This window comes from Rhea americana, unplaced genomic scaffold (assembly GCF_003343005.1).
Source record: "Rhea americana isolate MKP2758 unplaced genomic scaffold, rheAme1 scaffold_341, whole genome shotgun sequence".
Classification (NCBI taxonomy): Eukaryota; Metazoa; Chordata; class Aves; order Rheiformes; family Rheidae; genus Rhea; species Rhea americana.
In genome coordinates, this window is record NW_028186470.1 from 191994 (window position 1) to 217527 (window position 25534).

The 25534-nt window shown below is 42.0% G+C and overlaps 1 protein-coding gene across 5 annotated transcripts in view; it reads right to left on the reverse strand.

Moving 5' to 3' along the window:
* The window catches only part of SBNO2 (strawberry notch homolog 2), a 74730-nt gene that overhangs the window by 44698 nt on the left and 4498 nt on the right, over positions 1–25534 (reverse strand). Inside the window, exons 1-5 of one of the 5 annotated variants that reach the window (XM_085311464.1) lie at positions 16777–16984; positions 15969–16047; positions 10777–11000; positions 9556–9635; positions 2153–2276 (exon numbers count right to left, since the gene is read on the reverse strand). In XM_085311464.1, the coding sequence (XP_085167590.1) occupies positions 2153–2276; positions 9556–9635; positions 10777–10902 (330 nt within the window). In that variant the 5' untranslated portion in view covers positions 10903–11000; positions 15969–16047; positions 16777–16984. Of the gene's footprint in view, positions 1–2152; positions 2277–9555; positions 9636–10776; positions 11001–15968; positions 16105–16315; positions 16334–16776; positions 16985–25534 lie in introns of those variants that run through there. The other 4 variants (XM_085311465.1, XR_014896645.1, XM_085311463.1 and 1 more) reach the window with 4 other exon arrangements.

Consider the following 25534-nt stretch of genomic DNA (forward strand, 5'->3'; position numbering starts at 1 on the left):
ACACAGTGTTTCTAAATGGATGTTCTCTGCTTTGTAATCATGCTTGTAATCAGCAAGTTAATCCAATGTTCGTGACATCGCATCCACTACAAAGCAAGAAGCTGAGGCCTCTCCAAATGAATCATGCAGGAAGAAGAAACACATTATGAAGGAATAAGCTTCTGTTTATACATGTCTTGACATTCAGCAGTTACTGAAAATGAAAAGAAACATTCAAAAGTACACAGTAGCTTCATGAGGCCTGCACTGAAGTATTTTTCAGTGTGACAAAGTATCATGCTGGCACAAAATACACACATACTGTCCCAGTGTATCCTCGTGTCCCCCTTGCACTGTTTTCAGAAAAATGGGATTATATTGGAGGACCTACTTATAATTCACAGTGAAACATCTAGAAACGTCAATCTTTACCTGAACACAGAAGAGAGCAAAAAAAACTTAGGTCCATTTCACACAAACTTACATAAAGTCCCCACGCTTATCTATCAAACTAAATCATAAATCTGGAGTAGATAGATGTGACATTCATCTTAGCTAGTTCCCGCACTCAGGAAGCTTGGCTCTCCCAGTAAACTGGCTTCTTTGCGACCAGGAAAACAAAACAAAACAAAACAAGCTTTTAATGAAACAAGTTTGACTTTTAGATAATGTAAACAAACATTTTCAAAAGAGCCCATGATCCTGGGCAGTTCAGATGAGACCTTAAAAGTCCAACTTGCCAGCAACTGCTGAGCCCCTCCAGCCCACCTGTAAATCAGGCCTCACTAGAAGACCATAAACATACAAAAAAAATCACTCCACAATTTCTAAAATAAGCTCTTTGAAGGACTGTCTAATTTAAAATTAGATTAAATTTCTATTTTGGGGTAGAGGGATAGTGTAGTGGTTATTACATCTGCTTTACATGCTGAAGGTCCTAGGTTCAAGCCCCAGTGGAACCTGTATCAGGAAATCTTTGGGAGGTTGCACTAGATGATCTCCAGAGATCCCTTCCAACCTTGCTGATTCTGTGAAAAAGCTATTCTGATTGTGGCTTGAAGAATGCACCTGCCCCAAAGGACTGCCAGAATTCTGCACCTTCTCACCTTTCCTCTCTGATGAGGGAGTCATGCTCAGAATACAAGTTTTGGAAGTAACAGGGTCCTCCATTAACTCAGTCTGCACTGCTTTACCTTGGTTCCTTCCAGCAGGATTTTGAAGCACAGAGGACCTCTGCCTGCCCATAGGAGGAAGCGGGACTGCTCAGCACCTGTATGATTCCCAGATAGTTGGAACAGTAACTTACTGACATAAGAGGGATAAGACTATGGAGTTCACTCAGCTTGGCTGTTGGCTTGAAAGGTCAAAGCAGGATAACCTTCTGCAGTTTTGCTCACTGTGCATCTGCAGATACTGGAAAGATGAAACTAATGCAAAGAACACACTGCCAGACACCTCAATTAACTCCTGAAAAGGATGTAGTTAGCCCTTCCTTTATTCCAAGTCAACTCTCACACAATAAGCTGCTTCACAGTCTTTTTGGACAACCTTATAGATGCTGTCAGAAGCAAGTGTAATATTTCAAAAACTTTACGGAATGAGTTCCTTCCAACCCAGTGAGATCCCCGAGATGAGACTCTGTTGGTCAGTAGAAACACCAAACGAACTAGGGTGACTATTCTTCCCACATCTCACCAACTCCACAAAAAATGATCTATCTTGAATCTCCATTTGTTAGGCACAGAGCAGATGGAATTCATAGCATTCAAGAATCCACCCCTTTAGTGAGAAAGCACATACAGTATACACAAGTGAACAGAGTTCTGGGAGTCAAATGATGCAACCGACCCAAGCATTTTCAGATTCACACTTACCTGCACAGTCTTGTAAATGGGATTCTCCCACGCACTTTCAGTGTCTATGTTAAACAATTTTAAAACACAGAAGCAATGAATTTAACACAAATAAGCTCCTACTAAAGCAACTGAAAGCTTCTGAATTACTGTTGTCAGAGAGTCTATCCCAATTACACACAATTCCTATCATACGCTAAAAAATGTAAGGCAACAGTCAGTCTCTTCCTTTTCCCACTGTAGCACAATCCTAAAGAAAACAAAGACCATCACCATAAAGCACCAATTTTCCCCGAAGACATCAGTAGCTATGTACTTACCTGAGGAAAATCACCATTTTTTGGTAAGAAGTCAGTGGGGTCCACAGATGCATAGTTTGTATCCAAGAAATGTGGTCTACTGATGGAATTCATATAAAAATCGTGAGGAGAATTAAAATATTGCCTGTAAGAAAATGAGAAAAGCAGTTATTTCCTGTCAGTCCTGAGAATTTCTTAGGTTGCTTCAGACTCCATCATCAGTGGTGAACCAGCTATTATGGGATGACACATACACGAGACTGATTTTAAAAAGCTGTGTTTATCCAGAAGAGATACCTACAGGGCAAAATAATAAATCCACAAATTACATTCTACTTCACAGACTCACGAGTGTAAGAGCCTGGAAAGCTGTACCACTATCATCAGATTAAGAATTAAATTCTCAACGATTTGTGTAAATTGGGAAAGGTTTCTCAGATAAAAAGGGTCTGAAGGACTAAATAATGTTTCAGTCCTGACAGCAAAGCAAAATTAAACCTCCGACATGTTCCAGTGCCAAGGGTTTGACAGGTGTGATAGAAGCTGACAATCACGCTGTAAATAAGCACAAGCATTAAGCTTCACAAAAATATCACACCTGGACCCTAGCTCAAGTTAGGGAACTGAAGAAGCCCCACAAACTAGCACAGATAAGCCTGCACACCAGGAAAGGGAAAGACACACCTCCCTTCTTACACCCCAACAAGGGATTTCACCATTCAGATCATATGTGATTCTTAGCTTAAAAAGAAATAAAAAATAGAAGAGATAGGGACATGCAGAATTATTAGACAGAATTACTGTCCAGACATGGCTTTGTAGGGATGCATTATGGATGTAACTGATTATTAGCCGGTTACAAAGCAAGATTGCTGACAAACTAACAAGTGGGAAAAAAAGCAAAGATCTGATTACTCTCTCCTGGGCAAGGCACATGCCAGCCCTTCCTCCTGCCTCCCTCCCCCAGAATTAGCTGCCTCTGAACAGAAAGTAGGTAAGAATTGCAAAACAAGATGATTCCCTCTCCCTCTCAAGAGTAGCCTCTGGCCTGTATTACATGACCGCCTTCTGGTTTTGCTATTACACATGCAAGCCCTTTCCCTCTCCTGCAGGAGCAAGGAATGTGCTTTGTAATCTTTCCCGTAAGGGCTGTGCACTCAGACTGCTTGGGCAATCGCCACTCAACACGTTTTCATGTTGGAACCATTAAAACATTTTACCCTATCTGATTGGTTTCCTCTTGTGGCAAATTACTCGTTTTTTGTAATGCCAGAGTTGCAGAACCCACAGCAAATAAACTTTAACAAGTCACTGGAGAAGGCAAGGGGGAACAACATTTCAAAAAAAAAAAAAAAAAAATACTGTCCAGGAGCAGAGCTAGGGAAGGACTGTACCACCAAAGTATTATTAAGCGTACATGGCCTAACATTTACATATATATTTATCTACAAACATACAGTTATCTCCCTCTGCTAAATACATTTTTACTTGTCTTTTGCATCACTAAAGATAACAATCTGGAAAAAGTACCAGCTCCTCCCTCCTATTCTTTTTTTTCCTTTCTATATGCCGCCACTGTTTTACTTACTGTAGAGATATATTGAAACAGCTACTTATCTGGGTGCAAATGCAAAGAGAGGTGGATTTAGCACACCTCGCATCTCAGAGCTCTGCCTAGAACAGGCCCTTGGCTCCTCCTAAACTACTGGGCCAAATTAAAAGCTACAAACAAATTCTGGAAATTAATGGAGTTACACATAGGAAAAGCTTGTTTAAAGTGCTTTCAAGTTGAAACTGGTATTGTCTCACCCTCTCCCCTGCATGAACACTGGAGTTTGTCCAGCCCCAACATGAGCTAACCAGAAGAGAAAACTATTTGTATCCAAATGGTAAGCATAACCTATTTCACCAGATTCCTGAGGTCAGACAAGAGTCAGAGGAGGCAACACGAAGGAGACCAGTGTAGCCCCAATTCTGCATGGCCTAACTTGCTGTAGAACAGCTAGCTTCAGCATGTTATTCTGAATTCCTTAATCTTGACTTTCAAATCAGTAAATGTCAGATGCACTTTCTTCTTGCAGAATCTTGAAATAAGGGCAAATAGCAATTCAGTGCACTGCTTTGTGATCCTCTTAGGAAAGCCACTAAGTATGCAGTGCTTAGGAAAGTTCCTTCAGTACTTTTGGTACTACTTTTCATTCAGTAAGAACTTAAGAATATTCACTCTTGTTTGAAGAGCTGGCCCAGAGAGGTTGTGGAGCCTCCTTCCCTGGAGATATTCAAGGCCCGCCTGGACGCAACCCTGTCTAACATGCTCTAGGTGACTCTGCTGAGCAGGGAGGTTGAACTAGATGATCTCCAGAAGTCCCTTCCAACCTTACTGATTCTATGATTCTATAAAGCCACTGACAGGTTAACTTTAATTATACCACAGAAAACAGTATAACTGGAAGAGGTAAGTATGTGAACCTTGCTGTACTGCCAAAGCAAAAGTGTGAAAATAACCTCACAGCAAGATTGCCCTGTACATGCCTGCTTACCTTTTCTGTTCTTAGTTACTGATATGCTGCTCCACAGAAGTTACCCTTGGTCAACAGCTTCCACTCCGAGGCTGACTAAAAGTTATTGTTTTAGAAAGGAAATTCATGATGGATTATTCACATTTGATTTACAAAAGACTGCCCCTTTGCACACTTAATTTAAAATCTGACATCAAGATGCAGCATTAGAAAAGGACCCAAGTGTCCTGGCTAGCAGAAGAGAACACCTGCAATCATCAACTCCAACATTGTAAGTCCATGTTCTATCATGGCAATACTCAGCTTGCCCATGGACAGCCACATTCTGGCTAACTCGACCCATCCCAGAGCCAAAATCCCTCTGATTAAACTCAGAAGCTAGCCAGGGTTATAGACATTTGGGGTCCATCCAACAATAGCTGTATGAAAGTGTTAATGAGTCCCTCTCAGGCCACTGATTCACATCAACCATTGACATTGGCTCTTGAAGCAATCAAGGCCCTGTATTGATTACTAACCTCACAATAATTAATTAATAATAATAAATAAATAATATGTGCTTACCATTTAGTCTAGTGAAACTGATCTCTAACTGTAGTGCTGAGAGTTTAATGAGTTAATGCTAGAGAGTTTGGAGCCATCTTATTTTACTTCTTTTGACACAGCCAGCACTAATCATCTTCCTGAATAAAAAAGGACCACTTAATACAAATGACTAAACATTTAGCTGTAAATTCTTAGATGAATTAWTCTGCACTAAGAAACTAAAGTTAAGTTTGGAGATGTGCTGTGTTCTTCAGGCAGAAGAGGCGGCATTCAATCTGACACAGGAAYTGGCAACCAGCCCCTTGGAAGAGGCATGTTTCATTACAAGGCATGTTTCATTACAACACAGGCAGCTTCTACATCTCTCTTTGTGTGTGTGTGTGTGTGAGTGTGTGTGTGTGTGTGTGAAAAAGCTAAACATTCCCAAAGAAATCAGTCAAAATAGGATGGAATGTTGGTCTCCCACTTTTATTTAAACTCTGTTTCACAAAAGAGGAAAAGAGAAACTGGCTAAAGAGCTAAGTTCAGAGAAACTGGCCTTTGATTATGTGAAAGAAGAGGTTACACCTGCTGACCTGGGTACACATGTCCTTCAACAGGTCCTGGTTAAGAAAATAAGCTTCCACTCCCTGTCCCCCACACAAAACAAACCAATAAAGCCAAGCCCAAAGATTCAGCTGTAAGAAAAGAAAAATTAATTACAAATCTAGCTAGAGAGACATTTCCCTCTAAGAAAGCATGAAAGGAAGTGCACAGAGCTGTACACAGACCAAGCACTAGATGTCCTACTGCAGAGATGTAACCTATACTTAATGAAGGAATAAAGCAGAGAGCCCATAAAAACTCTTTCATCTCCCAGTTCTGAGACATTATGAGCTTGGTGGGGAGCATCTTTGYGTTATATCAAGTTCAGACAATTGCTTTAAAGAACAAGACTTTTTTTGCTGCCACGCACTCTAAACATAGAAGCAGTAGAACAGTTTGGTGCAAGGCAAATCTGAGCTAACATCTGATTCGTGCAAACAATTTAATGACAGTCCAGCCTGTGGGTCCCAAGACCAGCCTTATTTCACTCAACCCAGAAGAGGTGGAGTTTTCTGGACGGGAGGCTGAGGGAGGTTAGAATTTGATCATTTCATTCAGTTCTCCCGAAGCTCACATTTTGAACAGCACAGCCCACAGGAAAATGCTGGGAACAAGCGCTTACTGCAATCTAAATTTCATAAGTGAGCCAATGCACTGCACATCCTTCCCAGGAGATGGGTATCCATTCTTTCACAGCTTAAGCCTGCTATAGCRGCACTTGTTTAAACAACCACAATACAGCGTCTGCCTCACACGCTTTGCCTCAACTGCTCATAAATGCATCCATTGTACCTGAAGCCCTTCTGGGGTCATGCTGTAATTTTGCTGGAGATCTCTTCTGTATATTTTGTCCAGGCTTTATGTTTTGATCTTATAGCCTCTAGAATCATAGAATCAGTAAGGTTGGAAGCGACCTCTGGAGATGATCTAGTCCAACCTCCCTGCTCAGCAGGGTCACCTAGAGCATCTATCTAGAGGTGCTAGCCAGGTCACAGGCTACCTTGCATTCATGTAGGTAGTACTCTTCCTCCTCATCATTAGACCAATTCATGTTTTTCAAAACCTACTTTATTATTATAGCAAGTAATACCCCACAGGCAGGGGGAAAGTGGGAAAGTCAGGAGAATGGCAGGAAAAGGGAGGGTTTGGTGTTTTGTAAACTGGGGAAGAAAGCTTTGCTCCAAGTTTTGAGAAAAACTTCTTGTAAACGTGTGTGCACACTTCAAATAGCACAACTGGACTGACACAGACTCCTCTGAAGCAAGGAATATATTGACCCTACTGCTGTAAAAACAGCCCAGCTACTTAGGGGTAATAGCCTCAGAAATTAACTGTCCTCCAACTCTTCCCTGCAGGGGATGTGAACTTCATTTGTTCTYTTGGTAAGTTTTAATATATTGTTCACTTTTTCAGATAAAGAAAATCTGAAACAAAGACAAAAGCTTTAGTATCTTTTAAATATATTCTCTAGCATGGAAATACAGAAAAGAAACAGGAAAAACCTGCTTCAGGACAAACCATGTTGCTATGAGAATAAACCATGTTCAAACATAGTCACTCGCAAATGAGGTTTCTTCTGCAAGGATTCTGAAGAGAAGTTTGGACTAACTCTATTTCTATCTGCATTTCCTGATTTTGTAATGCAGTCTATAATTACAACTCCTTTTAAAAATTACACTTTTCATCAACTTTTTTTGTCCCTTTCAGGACTACTGCTGTAATGTCCTAATCCTAAACCTCATCAAAAAAGATCCAGCTGCAGTTTTAAAATACAAAAGGACAGATGTGTTTATTTTTCGTGAAACAAAATTTCACCTGAAAGGTAGTTTTCAGAATTATCGGGATATGAAAAACAGGAAGCTAAAGCTGCAGCCTTGGCCAATTCATTCTCTAGCAAATAAACACTACAATGAGCCTCACTCCCAAAAGTAACTATACCAAAGTCAACAAGTTCACATTTTCGTTAAAGACAGGCATGTCTTTGCAGGATCAAAGCTATAATGTTTCCAGCAGAGTTGATATGAGCAGCAAAGACAAGCACTAAATGGGAAGAAAATGAGGGGCCAAACAAGAACAAGTGATCAAGGAAAAAAGAAAACACCAACACAACAGATAAACACAATCTAATCTTGTGGTTCAATATAGCAAAACAGAAATTCTGTTATAGCTCTCTTGAGGATTCAGAAAGTGTAATTTACAGGAATCATGCTCAAAATGTACACCCTCTTCCAATCACAGACAGACCAGCTAAGAGCAAAGAGATTGAACTTATCTGATAATGCCTCTCAAATTCTCACTTTGGGGAGCAACTAAAGAGGCAGAACTCCATTCAACAGCAGTGTGACAGGTTCTTGATGTTCTTACACTAGGAATCTATTCTATTCACCCTATCATTTCTGGCAAGCTTACTTTCCAGACTGGGCTGGACCAGGGACAAGAAAGCAAGTAGAACTAATACTGTGATGAAAGGAGTCTCGTCTATCTGAACAGAAGAGCTGATTCTTACTGCTGATGGTTCAGCTGCAACTTAGACACTCATCAGAACAGATATCTCTGCTTTTCCATTAAGATGCTAAAATCTTCTCAGGAAGGTTAAGCTAAATCCTTAAGCACCTAGAACAGTTATTAGCTCACAATATCAAGTTCTGTTTCTCTTATTTTTCTTCCTTCCATCTCTGCCCTAAATAAAAACACATCCTGTATATCTGTGCCACTCTGTATTTACAAAGAGACCAAAGCAGCAGTAACTAGTCTTCAACTCTTCTTCCCAACAACCAGCATTTTCCAGCCCCAGCATCAGGGTTCCAATCCAAGTCACTCTGTGGTGGCACTTTCTAGTACCCCAAATGCTTCCTGTCATGTCCAGCGTCCTTCCTTCCTGCTCAGGATGAAGGTTCATCATAAAGAGGAAGAAAGAAGAACAATATTTATTGTTACAAAAAGAGCCCTCAAAAGTGCCTGAATTATGGTACATAATTTTCTAGATGAGTTTCTGGACTCAAAACAGAACACACACGGCTTATGTTTCTCCCCACCAGACAGTGCCACCATTACTATCCAAAAGGTTACGGAAACTCATTGCAACTCTGTGCTTTACAACACCAAGTTACACTGTACACTAGACATCTTTACTTAGAAGGAAGTCACAATTTCTCACATGAGCTCACACTCATAACCCCACACCTTGTGGGGTAAGCTTATCAGTGAAGATCATCAGTTATAACCAGAGGAAAAAAGTCGTAACTCTTGATAGACTCTGGTTCATGCACTTAGGGGCTGTGTATATTTTTCAACAGAGACATGAGATGGTAGTAGCTAGTCAGCTTTCAACCATCTATACAGCAATAGCTTACAGCTATTGCTGTATGCTATGTAATAGCATAAGTCTGCCACCTGGTACCAATAATACCTTCTTCTCTGTGCTATCTGTATCAGACTAGAGACTGTATGACACATTTGTTCAGCTACACTGTGCTAATGGGCTGTTCTGTGAACTCCATTAGTATAACAAATCTATGTTAAAAGAAGGTTGTTCCTCCCTTGCAGCAGCCTCCAGGTTTACCAGAAATCAAGCTTTTCAAATTTTTATTTTAAAACAAAAGCTGCTTGCTGCTTTTTCCAAGATATAGTARTTTATGAAATGGTACAAGATCAGTGTGATGCAATTAGTTCCCCATCAGTTAGTGAAATAAACAAGGAAAGCAGTAAAGAAACAGTTGAATCATGGGCTGTACAAGAGCACAGGGGTACTGCATAAAGGAGAACAGCACTCACTGGTTTTCATTTGAGAAAGATGAAGTTGGGAAAGAGGCAGGGTAACAGTTACTCCACGAATCAGCAACCAGCATGGAATTCTGAAAGCAGAAACCAAAAAAGTTACAACAGCAGAAGACTAGCACAATTACCCGCAGCAGCAAACACGAGGTCCTGAGGTCCAAGCTTTACAACCTCTCCCCTTTCAGTGCCTGCCACAAGCAGAAGTGATTTTTAATCTCTCATAGCAGGAGATACCTAGTCCCACATTCTTGTGTGGGGCTTTTAGTTCTACTTTACTGTTACTGTCTCCAGAAAGGCAACAGGATAATTCCTCTCTCTTAGTCCTTTAACTCTCAGTCTTTGTGGAAAGTGAGTACCAATCTTATTAGTTTGAAAGTAACTTGCACAGCTAAATGCCCGAAAATCTTCTTTTTTGTCTTCCAATCCCCTCTAAACTGTGGCCAGCATTAACTGCAAAATTTTAGCTCAGCATTTACCACTACAGTCAGGGGAAGAATATAATACCTTATTTCTCAGTTAAAAATAAGTCCTTCATTTGTCCTTTTTTCCTGTGTCTAAAATGAGATACTTGCATTGAAATAAACATGCACTTGGTGAAAGAATCCACTAGGGTTTTTTAACCTTTTTATTCCTATTTGTGGCAAAACTCAAAACTAGAGCTATGAACAGAAATGGGGAAGTGCCTCATAGCTCATATTCTACCCATTTGAGGGTAGAATTTTCCTTTTTGTCCTGTTCAGAATAAATTCATCAGGGATCAAGCCTTATTTTAGCGCCGTATCAGGACAAACAATCCCATCTCAGCTCTGCAACTCTCAAAAAAGACACAGCTGGTACTATCAACCAATTCAACATGTCTCAAAGAGGCAAGCTGGGATAGAAACAAAGTTTGCAATTCTGTGTAATCTCTCCAGCTCTTTCCCTTGAAGCCTGCAGTCTGCCAGCTTTTAAAGTGGTATCATTTTAATCACAACTTTGTTTTTCACCTCCCACTTCAAAGGTAACGTAGACTGTGACAGCCCTCAACCCTCCAGCATTACCAATCAATTCTTCACGCGCCTGGACAGCTGCCTAGAAAGGCTGGTAAATAGCTGCTGTAAACATTCACAAGGACTCCCAGCATCTGACAGGCTGGACTGCTTTGCTCAGACCCCTCCTGGTTACATTCTCAAGCCAGTCTCTCCCTACACTTCCCCAAAAACCTGCCAGAGCCTTCACCTCCATGGCTGGTACGGCGAGCTGGGACTGGAAGTTTGGGATGCTGTATAGAGTATYGCCTGACTGCTGGTGCTCATGCTGTGGATAGTTCTTCCCTCCGTCCATGGCAGGATGTGCTGAGGGCATCAGCCTGTGTCCTGCTGCATACAGTCCTGAGGGCTGGTGAAACAGTCTATGGAGTGGTGGAAGGTTCTTTATCTGTGCTCTTCACCCTGCACCATGTCCTAGGATAGAAAAGAAATGCACATTTAAATTTTATGAAGGAGGAGAAAACAYATCTAAGAACAAATCTAGCTAAGAAAGCAGTGAATAGATGTCAGACTATGAAATGCCTGCTGCATCCTTTGGCTGTATAATGAATGAATCACCGCACGAGGTCAGAGCACCTCACCACTCTGATCTTGCTGTACTTTGACGTCTCCCTAATTTTATGGAGGCTGTTCGCCATACACTGATAATTTTCCCCACTGTTACACAAATGAAGATCAAACTGTGTAGCATACTCTTAGCATTAACACTGTTCACCTAATAAATATAAAAACTTATCAACTAGCTTTCRTTTTCCCTGTTGCTAGCAAGATGGGCTTTCAGAATCATTCTCATTTCTGGATTTTTGCCAGTTCAYTCTTCAGAAAAGCCTAAAACAAGAGCATTGTTTTGACAAGGATTAAGCTCACAATAAGGCAGTGCCTTCAATGCCACATTTCTGCTAAGCCTTCCAAAGTAACCTCTGACATGCTTAATTAGGGCTCTGAAACTGCCCTCACTGGAGAGGCCATGGGGAGTAACAATTTGGACAAGCAGCACCAAGGGCAAGTCTGGAAGCACAAGCTCATGCCCTGAAGTGCTAAACTGCATCTTTATATGGGAAGTTGACAGAAAGAGTGGTGCAAGAGGCACAGCACCAGCAAGTCCTATGCCTGGCATGGAAAAAAAATGGTAGAGAAGTACAAGAAGAAGAGGGGCTCAGGGACTCGGAGAAAAATACAAGACTGATTTCTCACTAATCTCGATAGTGGTATTTAGATAACCAGAACAAACAGATGTTCTGTCTAGATGACTGGTCACAACTTCCTAAACCAATACACAGATGTTTTATCAACTCAGGATTTGAACATCAAAAAAAATGACTAATGATGCTTTAAAACCAGGATAGTTTCACAAAAGATAATTATTTCAGTAAGTGACTAGTTTTAAAAGAAAACTTAAATGCCAGAAGGAACATTTAAAATCACTTATAAGGCGTGGAAGCCTGGCATAYGCTCATTCCCCAAAGCCCTGCTTAATGAAGAAATAGCTAGTTCGAACAACAAATGGTTGAGGAAAAGACTGTTTGGGGGATTACAAAGATCTCTGGATCCATGAACCATGCAGACTTCCTGGCCAGCAAAATCTCTGCATCTTCCAAGGGCCCTGTTAGCATTTCTCTTAATTTCTAGAGTCCCCATGAACACGCTGCTCCACACAGAGTCCAGCCACAGAGATTCTGAGACACACTTATGTCCCCCCTTGCATAGGCCATTAGATTAAAGAGAACAGAAAGGAGGCACTAGAGAGACAGTTGTTGTGGTTGATGGGTTTTTATTATTATTATTATTAACTGGCCTCCAAACTGACAATGAGAGATTTCCTCTGAATACTGAACTGTTACTCAATGAACAGAACTCAGCAYGGATTCACCAAGGAGAAATCCTGCTTTATCAATCTGATAGCCTTCTATGATGGAATGACTGGCTGGGTAGATGAGGGGAGAGCAGTGGATGTTGTCTACCTTGACACTGTCTCCCATAACATCCTCTTAGATAAGCTCAGGAAGTGTGGGTTAGACGAGCGGACAGCGAGGCGGATTGAGAGCTGGCTGAAAGGCAGAGCTCAGAGGGTTGTCATCAGCGGCGCAGAGTCTAGTTGGAGACCTGTGGCTAGCGGAGTCCCGCAGGGCTCAGTACTGGGTCCCATCCTGTTCAACTTCTTCATCAGTGACCTGGATGAGGGGACAGAGTGCCTCCTCAGCAAGTTTGCTGATCCCAAGCTGGGAGGAGTGGGTGACACACCAGAGAGCTGCGYTGCCATTCAGAGAGACCTGGACAGGCTGGAGAGTTGGGCAGAAAGGAACCTCCCGAGGTTCAACAAGGGCAAATGCAGAGTCCTGCACCTAGGGAGAAGTAACCCTAGGCACCAGTACAGGCTGGGGGCTGACCTTCTGGAGAGCAGCTCTGCAGAGAAAGACCTGGGGGTGCTGATGGATGACAAGCTGACTATGAACCAGCAATGTGCCCTTRYGGCCARGAAGGCCAATGGTGTCCTGGGCTGCATTAGGAAGAGTGTTGCCAGCAGGTCGAGGGAGGTGACCCTGCTGCTCTACTCAGCCCTGGTGAGACCATATCTCACGTACTGYGTCCAGTTCTGGGCTCCCCASTACAAGAGAGACATGGAGCTACTGRAGAGAGTCCAGCATAGGGCTACGAAGATGATCAGAGGGCTGGAGCATTTGCCCTATGAGGAAYGGCTGCGAGAGCYGGGCCTGTTCAGSCTGGGGAAGAGAAGACTGAGGGGGRATCTTATCAATGCCTATAAGTCCTTGAAGGGAGTGTGTCAAAGGGATGGGGACAAACTCTTTTCAGTTGTCGCATGTGACAGGACAAGAGGCAATGGGCACAAAYTGAAGCACCAGAAGGTCCGCCTGAACRTGAGGAGGAATTTCTTCACTGTGAGAGTGACAGAGCACTGGMACAGGTTGCCCAGAGAGGTTGTGGAGTCTCCTTCTCTTGAGATATTCAAAGCCCACCTGGATACAACCCTGTCTAACATGCTCTAGGTGACCCTGCTGAGCAGGGAGGTTGGACTAGATGATCTACAGAGGTCCCTTCCAACCTAACCGATTCTATGAGAATAGCTGCAAGAACCTGCAACTTGCCTCCATGTGGGTACTTGAGGAAAACAGCAAAGCAGATCAGAAACTTCTACTCTTGTTAGTCTTATCCATGGTAGAGGCAAGAAATACTGACCACATCTCAGCTTCATTAATGGATTTAATCATTGAAGTTTTATTGTTCTGCTTGTCATCTGCTCAGTTCCAAGGATGCAAATACTGTGACTCACTCCAAGGGAAACTAACTCTTAATGGCTGAACAGAATCAATTTCTAGCACCTGTAGAGTAACTAGAAAGGTGCTTTAAAGSTTTTTTGCTAAATCCTCCATAACCCCAACGGACATCAAGTTTCAACTGGATTTAATTTGGAGAAATGATGGTAAAACCAATTTGTACAAATGTTAAGAGTAAGAGATACTTCCATAATTTCCTTTGAATTCCATCCTATTTTTTCTGGTCTCTCTTCTCTCCTCCATGACTATTAGCCATCAGAAGCCTGTAGCATGATAACCAAAGAAATTAAACTAGCTAATGTATTTTCAATGAGTAAGATACTGAAGCAGAAAACGTAAGTAGACCAAAATGAAGATGCAATTTAAAATAGGCCAGCTTTGATCACTTAGCAGCTACTATTGGCTACAAGTAGTATTTTTGAAAAGTCATTTCTGAGTCAGAATCGCTTTAAAAATAAGCGACCTTTCAGCTGACAAAATTATTTCTGCATTTGTAATGGAAAGTGAAATTAAAGTGMCTATTTCATTCGCTGTCTGGTAGCAGCCATGTCAGGACAGCTCTCCGAACAGAGCCTGCATGTGAACGGATGCAGAACCTGCAAGAGGAATAAATGATGTTCCTCTCAAGTCCAGAGGTGAAGATTGACACTGGTAATTTGGTAAAMAATTACAAGGCAAACCCCTTGTACWCAGGAGACTTTATGGGGAAAGAGCAGAGACTGACAATCCAGCTATCTCTGCTCCTCCAACAAACTGGGTTGAAGCAGGCTAACAGATTTACAGTGTGGGCACACAAATGCCTTCACAAGACAAAGGCTTCTGAACAGAATTAAGTCATTTGCTAGAGGCTAAGCACTTTGTGGTTTTAAAAAAAAAAAAAAGTATTCCTTCTTTTATTTTAGATAAAGGGCCAGTCATAGTGGAACACACATGGTTTATGTAACCTTACAAATGCTGGCTGGGTAAAAGCTGTGGCTCAGCAGGGTGGGGTGCAGAGCAAGCACAGCTTCCACCATGAGAGGCCGACCAGATCTCCTCCAGCAGCACGGGTCTGAGCAGCCTGCAACGGAGCTCCCTCATCTGATCTTTGTCTCTTCCCACAGCCTGACAAATTATCAAAAATTTACTCCTGGATTCCAATTTAAACAAATAAATAAATAAATGGACCCYCTCCCCTCACACAACAGCTAACTGATGAAGATGTCCTTAGGTTTAAGCATTCTCCTTAGGAAAGCCCAATGAAACAACACTTCCAAAACAAAGTTTATACACCAGCAGAAGTAACACTAGGCTATCTGAAAAGATTATTAAACTATAAGAATTCAGACCATTTTTATTAACTGCTGACAGAATAAATACTCTTTACAAAGGTCCAGAATCACCTAGATCCTTTACATGGGCTTCATTTCACTGCAGATTTACTGCAGTCTCTTTCTTTTACAAGCAGAATGTGTTTCTTTTTATTACACCATAAAATCCACACTCAGCCTTTATAGTCTATAAGCCCAAGAGCACAAATAGCTAAAAACATTTAGCTGGTAACCAACATCCTAATTAATAATGTTTTACTGGCCTAAGGCCTCTTAATTTATTAGCCAAACACTAGCCCCAGGATTCCCAAAATGTATTTGTATTTTTGAAGCTTCATAAGATGCTTAACCATGGCCTTCCTTGAGAAAATCAGTACACCACCCACAGCTGTAGAAGCAATAGCATTGCTAGTAGGTGTCCTGGTCCCAGTCACACATGAATTAAGCACTGACATTAAAGTCCCCTCATTTAAGCACAAATACATTATGTTAAAGCTACGGAATACAAAGGATAGCAGATGAATTTCCTTAGGCAGCCYAACACTGATGTCCCAGCTATCAAGTGACTCTGTGCATAAAAGACTATGAACATGCTAATATTTAACAGGACTTCTTCCGCCAAAGCCACATGATTTATTGCAACAGAAAAGGGATACATAAATGCATACTTTGACCTCAAGCCTATTGTGAAGAGACGTAGGAAAAAAGTTTCAGCAAGAAATGAAGTGATCTATGCTTCAAGCCATGATTGTTACACAATCATCCCAGGAGATGCTTACTTCTCTGGGTTTTAGGGTTGCTTTCTTCTTTTCTTTAAGTTGATGTTCTCTGACGCCACTTGGTGGTCCATGAGAGATCCTATAAAATTTTCAATTACATGTAAGGAAGAAAGGAATAAAAGTAAGACAGAAGTTTAGCATGATTCCCCTTATCCCCAATGTAAAAAACAGAGATGAAATTGAAGGGTTGCTTAAAAAAAATGCCTGTGCCTCAATTCCCTCCCTCAATCAGAAAAATCCTGGCTCTTCTCTTCCCAGTAGTTTTGAGAAAAGGGTATAAGTTATAAATTAAATCCRTGCTGCAACATCCTAACCCCTAAAAGAAGCACTGTGGAGCTGAGGCCTACAATTCAAGTTTGTTTTCCATCTCCATCAACCTGCTCCAAGATCCTCAGCCTTCCAATCCAAGAGACATAGTGGCAATACAAAGCTGTAAAGACGACAGAGCAACAAAAAAAATGTAACATACAACACCATTATGAGGCTGTCTTTGAATAGTATCATAGAGCTGTAAGCGGCACGAATATTTTTTCTTTACAGATCACCTTTAAAAAAACTGAACAGATGTAGTGAGGTATGCTGGCCTAAGGGTTAAAGTCATAGACTGTTTTAGAGATATCAATATCCTCTGGTGCCTTTAAAATACTGGGCCTGTTCTTTTCATCAGAGCTTGTTTTCCTGTCCCCCTCATCCCTCCTCCCCCCCCCCCCGCAGTTTCTAACAGCTTTTGATAGGAAATCAGCAGCAGTTATTCCCGTAACAGCTGCAGCAGATACACAGCCTTACTTATACTTCCAGAGTAACTTACGAAGGGTAAAATCAATATCAGAAATTCTGCCGGCCTGCTCTACATTATCCCCCGTCTTGGCAACGTCGGCTCTCACTGGCGAGTTTCTCCGCAGAGCAGAGCRCGCTTCTCTGAAACAGGGCTAGTTCCTTAGGAAAACTCTTGCACAACAGCCCATAACTAATTAGCAGAATGAAGGAAAACTGCTTAAGTGTAAACTCCTCTGCTTGAGCAACAGTCAGATGGTAAAAGACAACGCATTGAACTTACGTAACRTAACTCCTCTGAAGAGCTCAGCAGCCTAGTTTTAGAGATGGACACACCAAAAGCTAGAGATCTTTTTGCTCAGAGACACCAAGAAAATTAGTAACATTATTAAGAATTAAACTTAGATGTCATGAACTGGACCTTGCGCTCTAACTTCTATGCCACAATGAAAGAGGATGAACCCCCGAACATTTTCCAGTCATCCCAAAACAGTGTGCTGCTAAAAAAACTCATTTTACTGCACAAACGTCACAGAATAGCTAATAAAATCCATCCATTTAGGCTCCTTGACAGTTCTGATAAATGTAATCATACAACTACCACCTTCTATCAGCATTAACTTATGCAAAACAAGCCACTACAAGTGTCTGAATAATAAACACGCAGAAAAGAGCTGAAATACTAGCTTGCCTTGGTCTACTTGAGGTGTCTAGTTCATATTAAGATATCATCATCACAACATCAATAACACAGGAAAGTAAGAGGAATTAGGAATTCACTCTATATCCTGCACACTTTTAATCTGCTGCCTTAATGCCAGACTCTGCTGAAGATGCCGGTTTTCTGACCGGAACAGCACCAGCAATCTCACAGAAGAACATGCACTGGATGTCACCAAAACCTCAGCATTTGCCACTCTGCCAAAACGTCAGTACAGCAAAATAATCTTCATTTCTAAATGCAAGAAGACAGCAGTTACATCAGGTTCCTGGGATGATTAACACGGTGTTTTTAATAGCTCTCCCTAGAAGCTCACACTGATAAGAGAGTTGCTGGCTGGCTTATGCATTAAAATTCCAGAACAGAACTAATGCCAGTTTTGGAGATCCAGTGTGAATCCAAGAACTGCAGAGCGGCACCATCAGGAAAACACGAGAAGAGGAGATGGCCTTCAGTATCTGCTTCTGTTTTAGCATCCTCCAAGAAGCTCATCACAGAAAACCATGAAAAACAGCAAGTTCCCTGCAGGCCAAATAGCTCTCGTTTCCATATCCTGCTCTGTCTTTGTAACAATAAAAGCTGATAAACAGAGGCCCACAGTTTGCAAATGAAATGTTACAGCAAGCATTTTCTTAAACATCTTTCCACCCTTTATCAAACATACTCCAACCAAGAGCAAATACTTCCCACCGCCAAGATAAGTCAGAGCTCTCAATTTAAGATTGTTTCTACTACAGAGTCACACAAGTGGCAAACCAGGATTATTTTTCTTTCTTTCTTTCCAAGAGTGGGACCCTATCATTGAGTGGCTTGACTTGGGAGTACTGGAAACTCCAAGGCCAGTGGTGAATAAACATTTAATTACTGATAGACTTTTGATCTTGATGGTGGAAAAAATTACTGCATTCTCCCTGTGCAGGCTAATACTTATTTTCTAAAGTTGGGCATTATCAGAAGTTATTTTCAAAGATTCAAACTGCACAGTTAAATTGTCTAGCAGGAATCACAGCTGGGCGGGGGGGCTCTTGTCCTCTCAGCCTCTGACAACGAGACTCTGTATCTTTTCTTATTACTCAGTCTTTAGGATTTCTACTTTGAGAAAACCTAAACAAGCAGAGTGCTACTATCAAACTCAAGAATCAAACTGACTCAGATTTTTCACAGAAGTAGAAAATCAAGAATGCAGAATCATGGAAAACAAGTGACCTCAATGACATAAGTCATATTACTACATCATACTGGAACAAACTACAGCAAGTGRCATGAACACATCCCTGCCAGTGCAGGGAATGATCACTAATACTAGGACATGCTAAACACTAATAAAGAATTACAAAAAGCTCCCCAAATGGATCGTGCCTCTACCCATCTGCAAAATAGACAGACTRATTTTACTGTTGGGTAATCAGTCACATAAAATTGGTTGAAACACAGCAACTCCATGACAACGATTTAGGGAGCAATATGACTGCAAAGGAGTTTTCCAGAATCACCAAAAATGAGATTCCTGTACCCCACAGTCATGTTATAGAAGACCAGAGGCGTGGGGGGGGAGGATAGGAGAACACTAGCTTTGCAGACCAGCAGTTAATACACTCGGTAGCTGTGACAGAACAGAAGGGGAACCCCAGCAACATGAGGATAAAGTTTCTAACTTCAAGAATAGTAACTTCCTTCTGCAAGCATCACTAAAAGAGTATATTGTTCTTTCAGATGCAGAGTGACAGTGCTCAAGCAATGATTACACAACCATGAAGAAAAAAAACACTAGATTTGCTCCTTTCTGGCTGGGCAGCCTATGTTTAATAATGAAATTGGTTTCCTACATAGCATGATAAAATCCTGTGAGCAATCTGATTAGGTCACGAGTCACTCTGAATAAGTTATATGAATAGTTTCAGTATTAACAGTCATTCACTTAAAGGTCTCCTACCAGTCTAGGCAGCTTTAGTCTGCAATTCCTACGGAATTTACCATGCCTAGAGGTTACTGAGCACAGATTTTGCTTTGTTAACAGCTTGAGCTTTTTAGATAGTAGCAGAAATTTGTGGGACCTGTTCTGTATCAGGCAATTTCTGATTCGAAAAGCAATAAACTGTTCTGCAATAATCAGATCAATAGAGCCACGGGTAACAGCGCAGTTCACGTGCAACAGTGCAGTTCACGGGCATCTGTTACCAAGAAAGGCGCAAACAACCATTTGTACATCCAGGGAACACAAGCACTTCCTCTCTGTTGCTTTTCAGTCCTTGTTATGTTTTTACATTGCCTCCATTAAAGGAAGATAGCTAGGAAACCACAGGTATGCAATAGTCAGAGCTTAATCTGTTGATCATAAATTACCATGATAATGACAAAAGGACCTCAGAAATTTGATCTAGTTCCTTGTCCTGCTTGCAGCTTAATCATGAGTATTCCCATCTGCCCACCCACCCAAACAACAGAGAGACAGACTGAAGCCCCATCACCCCCTACCCTGCTCCATCGATTCCTTCAACCGGCGCATGTAGTTGCCAACAGCAGCCCACCTGTGGAGGTCTTTCAGACATGACAAACACACTACGAGATCAGCAATTAAACAGCACTCTTACAAGAATACAGTTTACATAAACTACCCAAAGAAACAGGAACTTAACACTATGGAACTCTTAAAAACAATTTTTTTGTCACAATAGCCAAGCTAACTTCAAGTTCCTCTTTAATGTTTCTTCTTGCCATATTTTTTGGACAGTTTATATCAAACAATATTTTGTCTTGAGTAATGAGAAGAAAAGTTGGAATAAGAGCCCTGATTTACCAGCACTGGAAGTGATTCACTTCATGAAACAGGAAAATCAAGGAAGGTAAGTTAGGATCTCCCTATCTGATACATTCATAATCCCCTCACAAGGCAACTCAGACTTCATTACATACAGAAAGAAGACTGGAAGATAAAAGAAAAGGACTATAAAGTTCAACATGAACAGAAGCATCAGATCTTTTCCCTACAGATGATTTGGAATACAAATGGAAATATCACTTTTTTCATTCTATCTGCTATTTACAGCTTAGCTCTTTCTTTATTAGGCAAATTTGGTTCCTTACAGAGCAAAATTAAATACAGTACTACTTGTTTCTGTATCTGAAACACTCTTGGAAAAGGCATTTCAAATTGATTTACAGAAAAGACAGAAGTTAATGCAGAAATACTGTAGGGTGACTCACTATAGCTCTTTAGAATTCTTAAGGAAAAGATTGCTGAATTTATATTTGAAAGCTAAAGAATCTAGAGCTTGCTCCCTACCTGCTTAGACAATAAAGTTAGACTGATTGGTTGYATCTTAACAAAAAGGCAGAAAGGAAGAATCTGTCTCCAGCCTTGCAGATGAAAAAACATGGAAAACAACAGAGCCTGATACAGACAACTTCACCTAATAGAGTTACAGAAAAGAGAAAGAAAAATGTAATCTTAGGCAGATGAGGAAGACAACTCAGTCCAGTTACAAAAGCATAGGATAACATCAACCTAAAAGATACTTATTATCTGTGATGAAAATGGAATCACTTTAGGGCACACTAACCCAAGCACTTTAAGCCACCTTGATCTCTTGAATGCTCTCAGCAAGAAAGAATGCACTTTGGGTGCATTTGGTCTATACAAACTCAAAATTGTAAGCCTGTATTCACAGCACTATMAGGCCTGTGAGCAAGACTGAGAAAGAAATGGGGAAATCCTCCTTGCTACTTACCTGCACTGTGCAAGTCAATACAGAGCTGCAGTGTGACTGAAAACAACCTATTTGACAGATTAACTGCTGGAATTATGTGGTCTGTAAACAAAGGGAAGAAGAGTTGGGATCATTTCTGAGCTTCTTGCCAGACCTATGCAAGCAATACAGTGGTGAAGGTGAAAGACCAAACTTGCCTCCTAAAGACCAGCATTTAAAAGAATGAAAAGAAAGAGCTTTACCTTTTAGGCRGTGTTAGCCCCTTCTCATTCGAAGCTCAGACCATACAGGGGGGGAAAAAAAAGAAAAAGAAAATCCCACAAAGGCAGCTTTGGGGAAGGAAAGGTACTGTTTACAAGAAAATCTCTCTTTTGCCACACAGATAGACTTAAAATCAGTCAGGTTAGGTTTAAATTAATGGTGTAACAGATAGTTACAAATACTGGGGGGGGAAATATCGAAGTTGGAAAACAACACACCCAGAAACAGTTTGCGAGAATTACAAGAACAAAGACATACGGAACAAGGAACCATAGTTGACAAAGGGCAAAATCCGAACTGTTGGAGGACACTGAAGAAATCACTCTAAGATGTATACTATTCTCATTCAGTACAAAAAGCAACACTGTAGTTGGAACCTTCCAAAGGCTGACAGCCCACAGTCTGGGGCCAGGTATGGTCTGCTATTTCATTTTATGTAGCTTGTGACCATGGGATTTTTATCTATACTCTTAGACCTACATGAAGGTGACTGTGCAACGAGGCCCTGTCAAAAGTGTTCAAAAGGCCCATTCTGCTTTTCAGAAGGAAACAGTTTTCCACCCCTACCATAGGTAGTGCTAAATGTCAGCCTTGCGTAAGATCAGCAGATGTATTCTGGTTGCCCTTGAATCTCTAACAGCTCCAATGAATCATCCATTTCTTCCACTGAACTTCCTTCATTAGAAAACATAGTAACCCAGGTCACAGCCAGGTTCCTCCACAAGGTATGCCGTAATGCATTTGTAGGCCACAGGTTCAGCAGCTACCACACTCAAGAGGGGGAAGGAAGCAGACGTGCAGGGGTGGGAGGAAGAGCACAAAGCAGGGGTCACTGCTCAGTCTCCCTGAGCAACTGTGGACCTCAAGTTCTCTCAAGCTTCCACTACGTCTTTTTAACTCCTTGAAGTTATGATGGCATACCCATGGGAGCAGGGGAAGAGCACAACAGCTCTACTTAAACCATTCAAGTCTGCCACAGAAATAGTGTAGAAGGGCTTACGCTAAGGCTGAGCGTGTCTGCAGTACATACAGACAGGTGAACTGCTCTGGCCAGTGGCTGCCACCCCCTTCACACAGTAACAGGCTCAGGCCCCAGGGCAAGCGCTGCTAGAAGGGACAAGGAGGTGCATCCCCCATGATGCATCCAACGTGGATGTTGGAAGGACCGACGCTGGTATAGAGCACCTTTGCTCCAACTATGGACTGTGCCGCACACATCTTACTGCTAACCCCTGGAACGCTCCTCAGCACTCTCTGGATGAGTGAGAGTSATAATGGCCTTAATCCTTAAAAAAGTAACAGAAATGCAAGACTAAATAGTGGGAGGGAAAAAAGTTTAATTTGGAGTCTTGTTGCTGGCATCTGCCCCAACGTGCCAGTCCCAAAATTTCCTGAGATTAAGCAGTTAAACAGCACAGCAGCTTTAATAACAACGTAAACAGAAGAAAAAGGTACATTAATCTATCCATTGGTATAAACTGTATTAAATCTTCTAGGGATACTTTTGTCTCAAGGCAGCACAGAAAGTTAACTGCTGGTGCTACTGTAATGCTGAGCTCATTTTTATTCATTCAGCTCGCAATAACTCCAGAACCTTATCTTTCCTGCTTCCCCAAAGTCCATTTCTCCACTAGCAGAACTATTAGATTCCTACTTCACAGTTCAGAGTTTCACGTTACTGTTCCACCATGAAGCTGCTGTGAAGCACACAGTCATTCTCTCCACTAACAGGCTGCTTTCAGTCTGACAGTCTGTCTTTAAATTAAAATATTCTGCTGTGAGTAACAAACAGGGACCCAAACAGACTTGAGGTAAAGCTTGCTCTGAGGCAAAGACAAATTCCATCTGTCATGGCTCTCTCACCTGGGAGAATTGGTATGACTATTTCTGGATAGAGCAAAAATGCCTCCCTATATGCTACACACAGTTTTGCCAAGAAACACTCAGCACYTTTTGTGGAAATCTATCCAGCATCATACACGCACAACGATGCACTGAACTTTCCAAAGTACATACAGGCAAGCTCTATATGGCAGAACTAAGGTTAAGGCAGTCTTGCAACTCAGGTAACTAATGCATGAAACAAGTTCTTTAAAGCAGCAGTCTGCTCAAGCAGCCCCTCACAGAACCAGCTCTGGCAAACAAGGCCTAGTCAGGGCACCTGGAGCGTCAGCACAGCTCCCCTGTCACACACCTGTCACAAAAGTGGTCTGGGGAGRGGGGAGCAAGAATATAACTAATGCTTACTGCTAACTAACACAGGAGCCACAGTACTCAGCACAGTGCAGCTCCAGCAGCAACAAAGGACACCYGGACGCAGCTGTAATACAAGCCCTATACAAATACTTACAAAGTCAACCCCAAAAACACACCTGTGAGGTAGGAATGCACTGTTCTACTAGGTAATTAAAGGGAGAGGAGTCAAAATAACTTAGCCGAGTAAGATCAGAAGCCAAGAAAACACGGGCCTCCAGATTGCCTCCACTTTGCCCCTAGCCCCAGTATCCACAGGGACTCAGTCATGAAACGCATTAGAGGAAACATCCTCCAGCCGAGCCAGTCCTGACACCACGCGCTGTGCTCCCATTCAGCGCACAGGCACATCCTGTTTCGCCATAGAGCCATTCAGAGTGGTAAAAATACTCCCAGACAGAGCTTGCTTCTTTATTGATGACAGGCACATAAACACCATTTCAAACCAAACAGCCTTCAGACTGGATCTATGTATACTTTCTCTGTAAAAGAGGTGTATATTGGCCTCTTTCATAGCCATACATTTACAGATATAGATCATGTTAAAGACTAAAGACTGAAAAGTTTTAAGTTTTAAGCTGGAAAAATTTGTTTGAAAAGAACATAAAACTCTTAATTAAGCCTAGCAGGCTTTCCTGAGAGCTCGACTCTCCACAGCGTTCAGTGACTGAAGTTTGCTCTTTATTACAGTGTCGCTGTTCCAAAAGCTTTAAGTGTGCATCAGCATTTTCATGATAAAACCTCCATTCTGGGGAATCTATAACTTAAACACTRAAAAGGCCTATTCAGTCAGGAAATATAATCCTCAAACATGTTACATGGCTGCTATATCATATGCAAGTTTTTTTTTCCTCTTGTCCATGTATACCTTAGTGTTTAAAAAAAATCTGGGATGGAAATGGCTGTAACTTTCCCATAAGTGACCTGTTTGGCAGATGCAGTCTGTCCCATGTCTGACGCATGACGAAACATGACTCTTGGTCCTGCTATTTCCTATTCCCAAGTCAGCATGGACTAGGGGAGGGATCCACTATACGAACTGCTCAGCAAGCACAAAAGCAAAACGTCAACACTCAACAGCAAACTATCCAGACAGTTCAAGGAAGGAGCAAACGAGTTTCCATGAGAAGTCTGTTCCTGTTGAAGGATGAGGACACAAGGCCTTGAAAAACATTAGGGATGGAAGAAACCTCTGCAGATAGCAAAGCACTGAGAACTTCTGGGGTGAAAAAAGGAGTGAGTTAATAAGTAACAGGAAAAACTCCACACAAAGAAACAGCAAAATCTCTCCAAATCAAATTGTCAATGAAAGACAGCTATGATTTCTGCAAACTTTTTACTTTTTACTACTGTACGGGATGAACGACGTACCCTGTACTCAGGGCAAACATACTGGTACCTAATTTTCCATATTAAAAACGTATTGCCACCATCAGCTGTAGTTTAGTTCAGCAGCATCCGCACAGGCAGGAGAGCTCGACGTTTCAGCCAACAGCTAGATAACCTGCAGAAGACAGCGGGACAGCCCAGGCACAGCAGAGAGCTTTCTGCCCGCCAACTGACGCACAAAGCGGGGGAAAAAAAMCTTAAAAAAAAACTTCTGGATCCCCACAAGGAACTTGCCGGCCTCGCCCACCAAGGCGCTCGCCTTACCCTCCGCGAGCGAGCGCGCCCCCCGTCAGCCTAGAGCAGGCCCTCGCAGGCGGACGCTCAGGCCCCCTCTCGGTCGGGGCTCGGTTTTTTGGAGAAATCCCCTGTTTTAGCGCCTCATTCCGCTACGGACCGAGCGCGCCGGGGGCCGCTGGGCCGCGGCAGCTCCCAGGCGGCAGCGCGGGCGAGGCGCGGCCCGG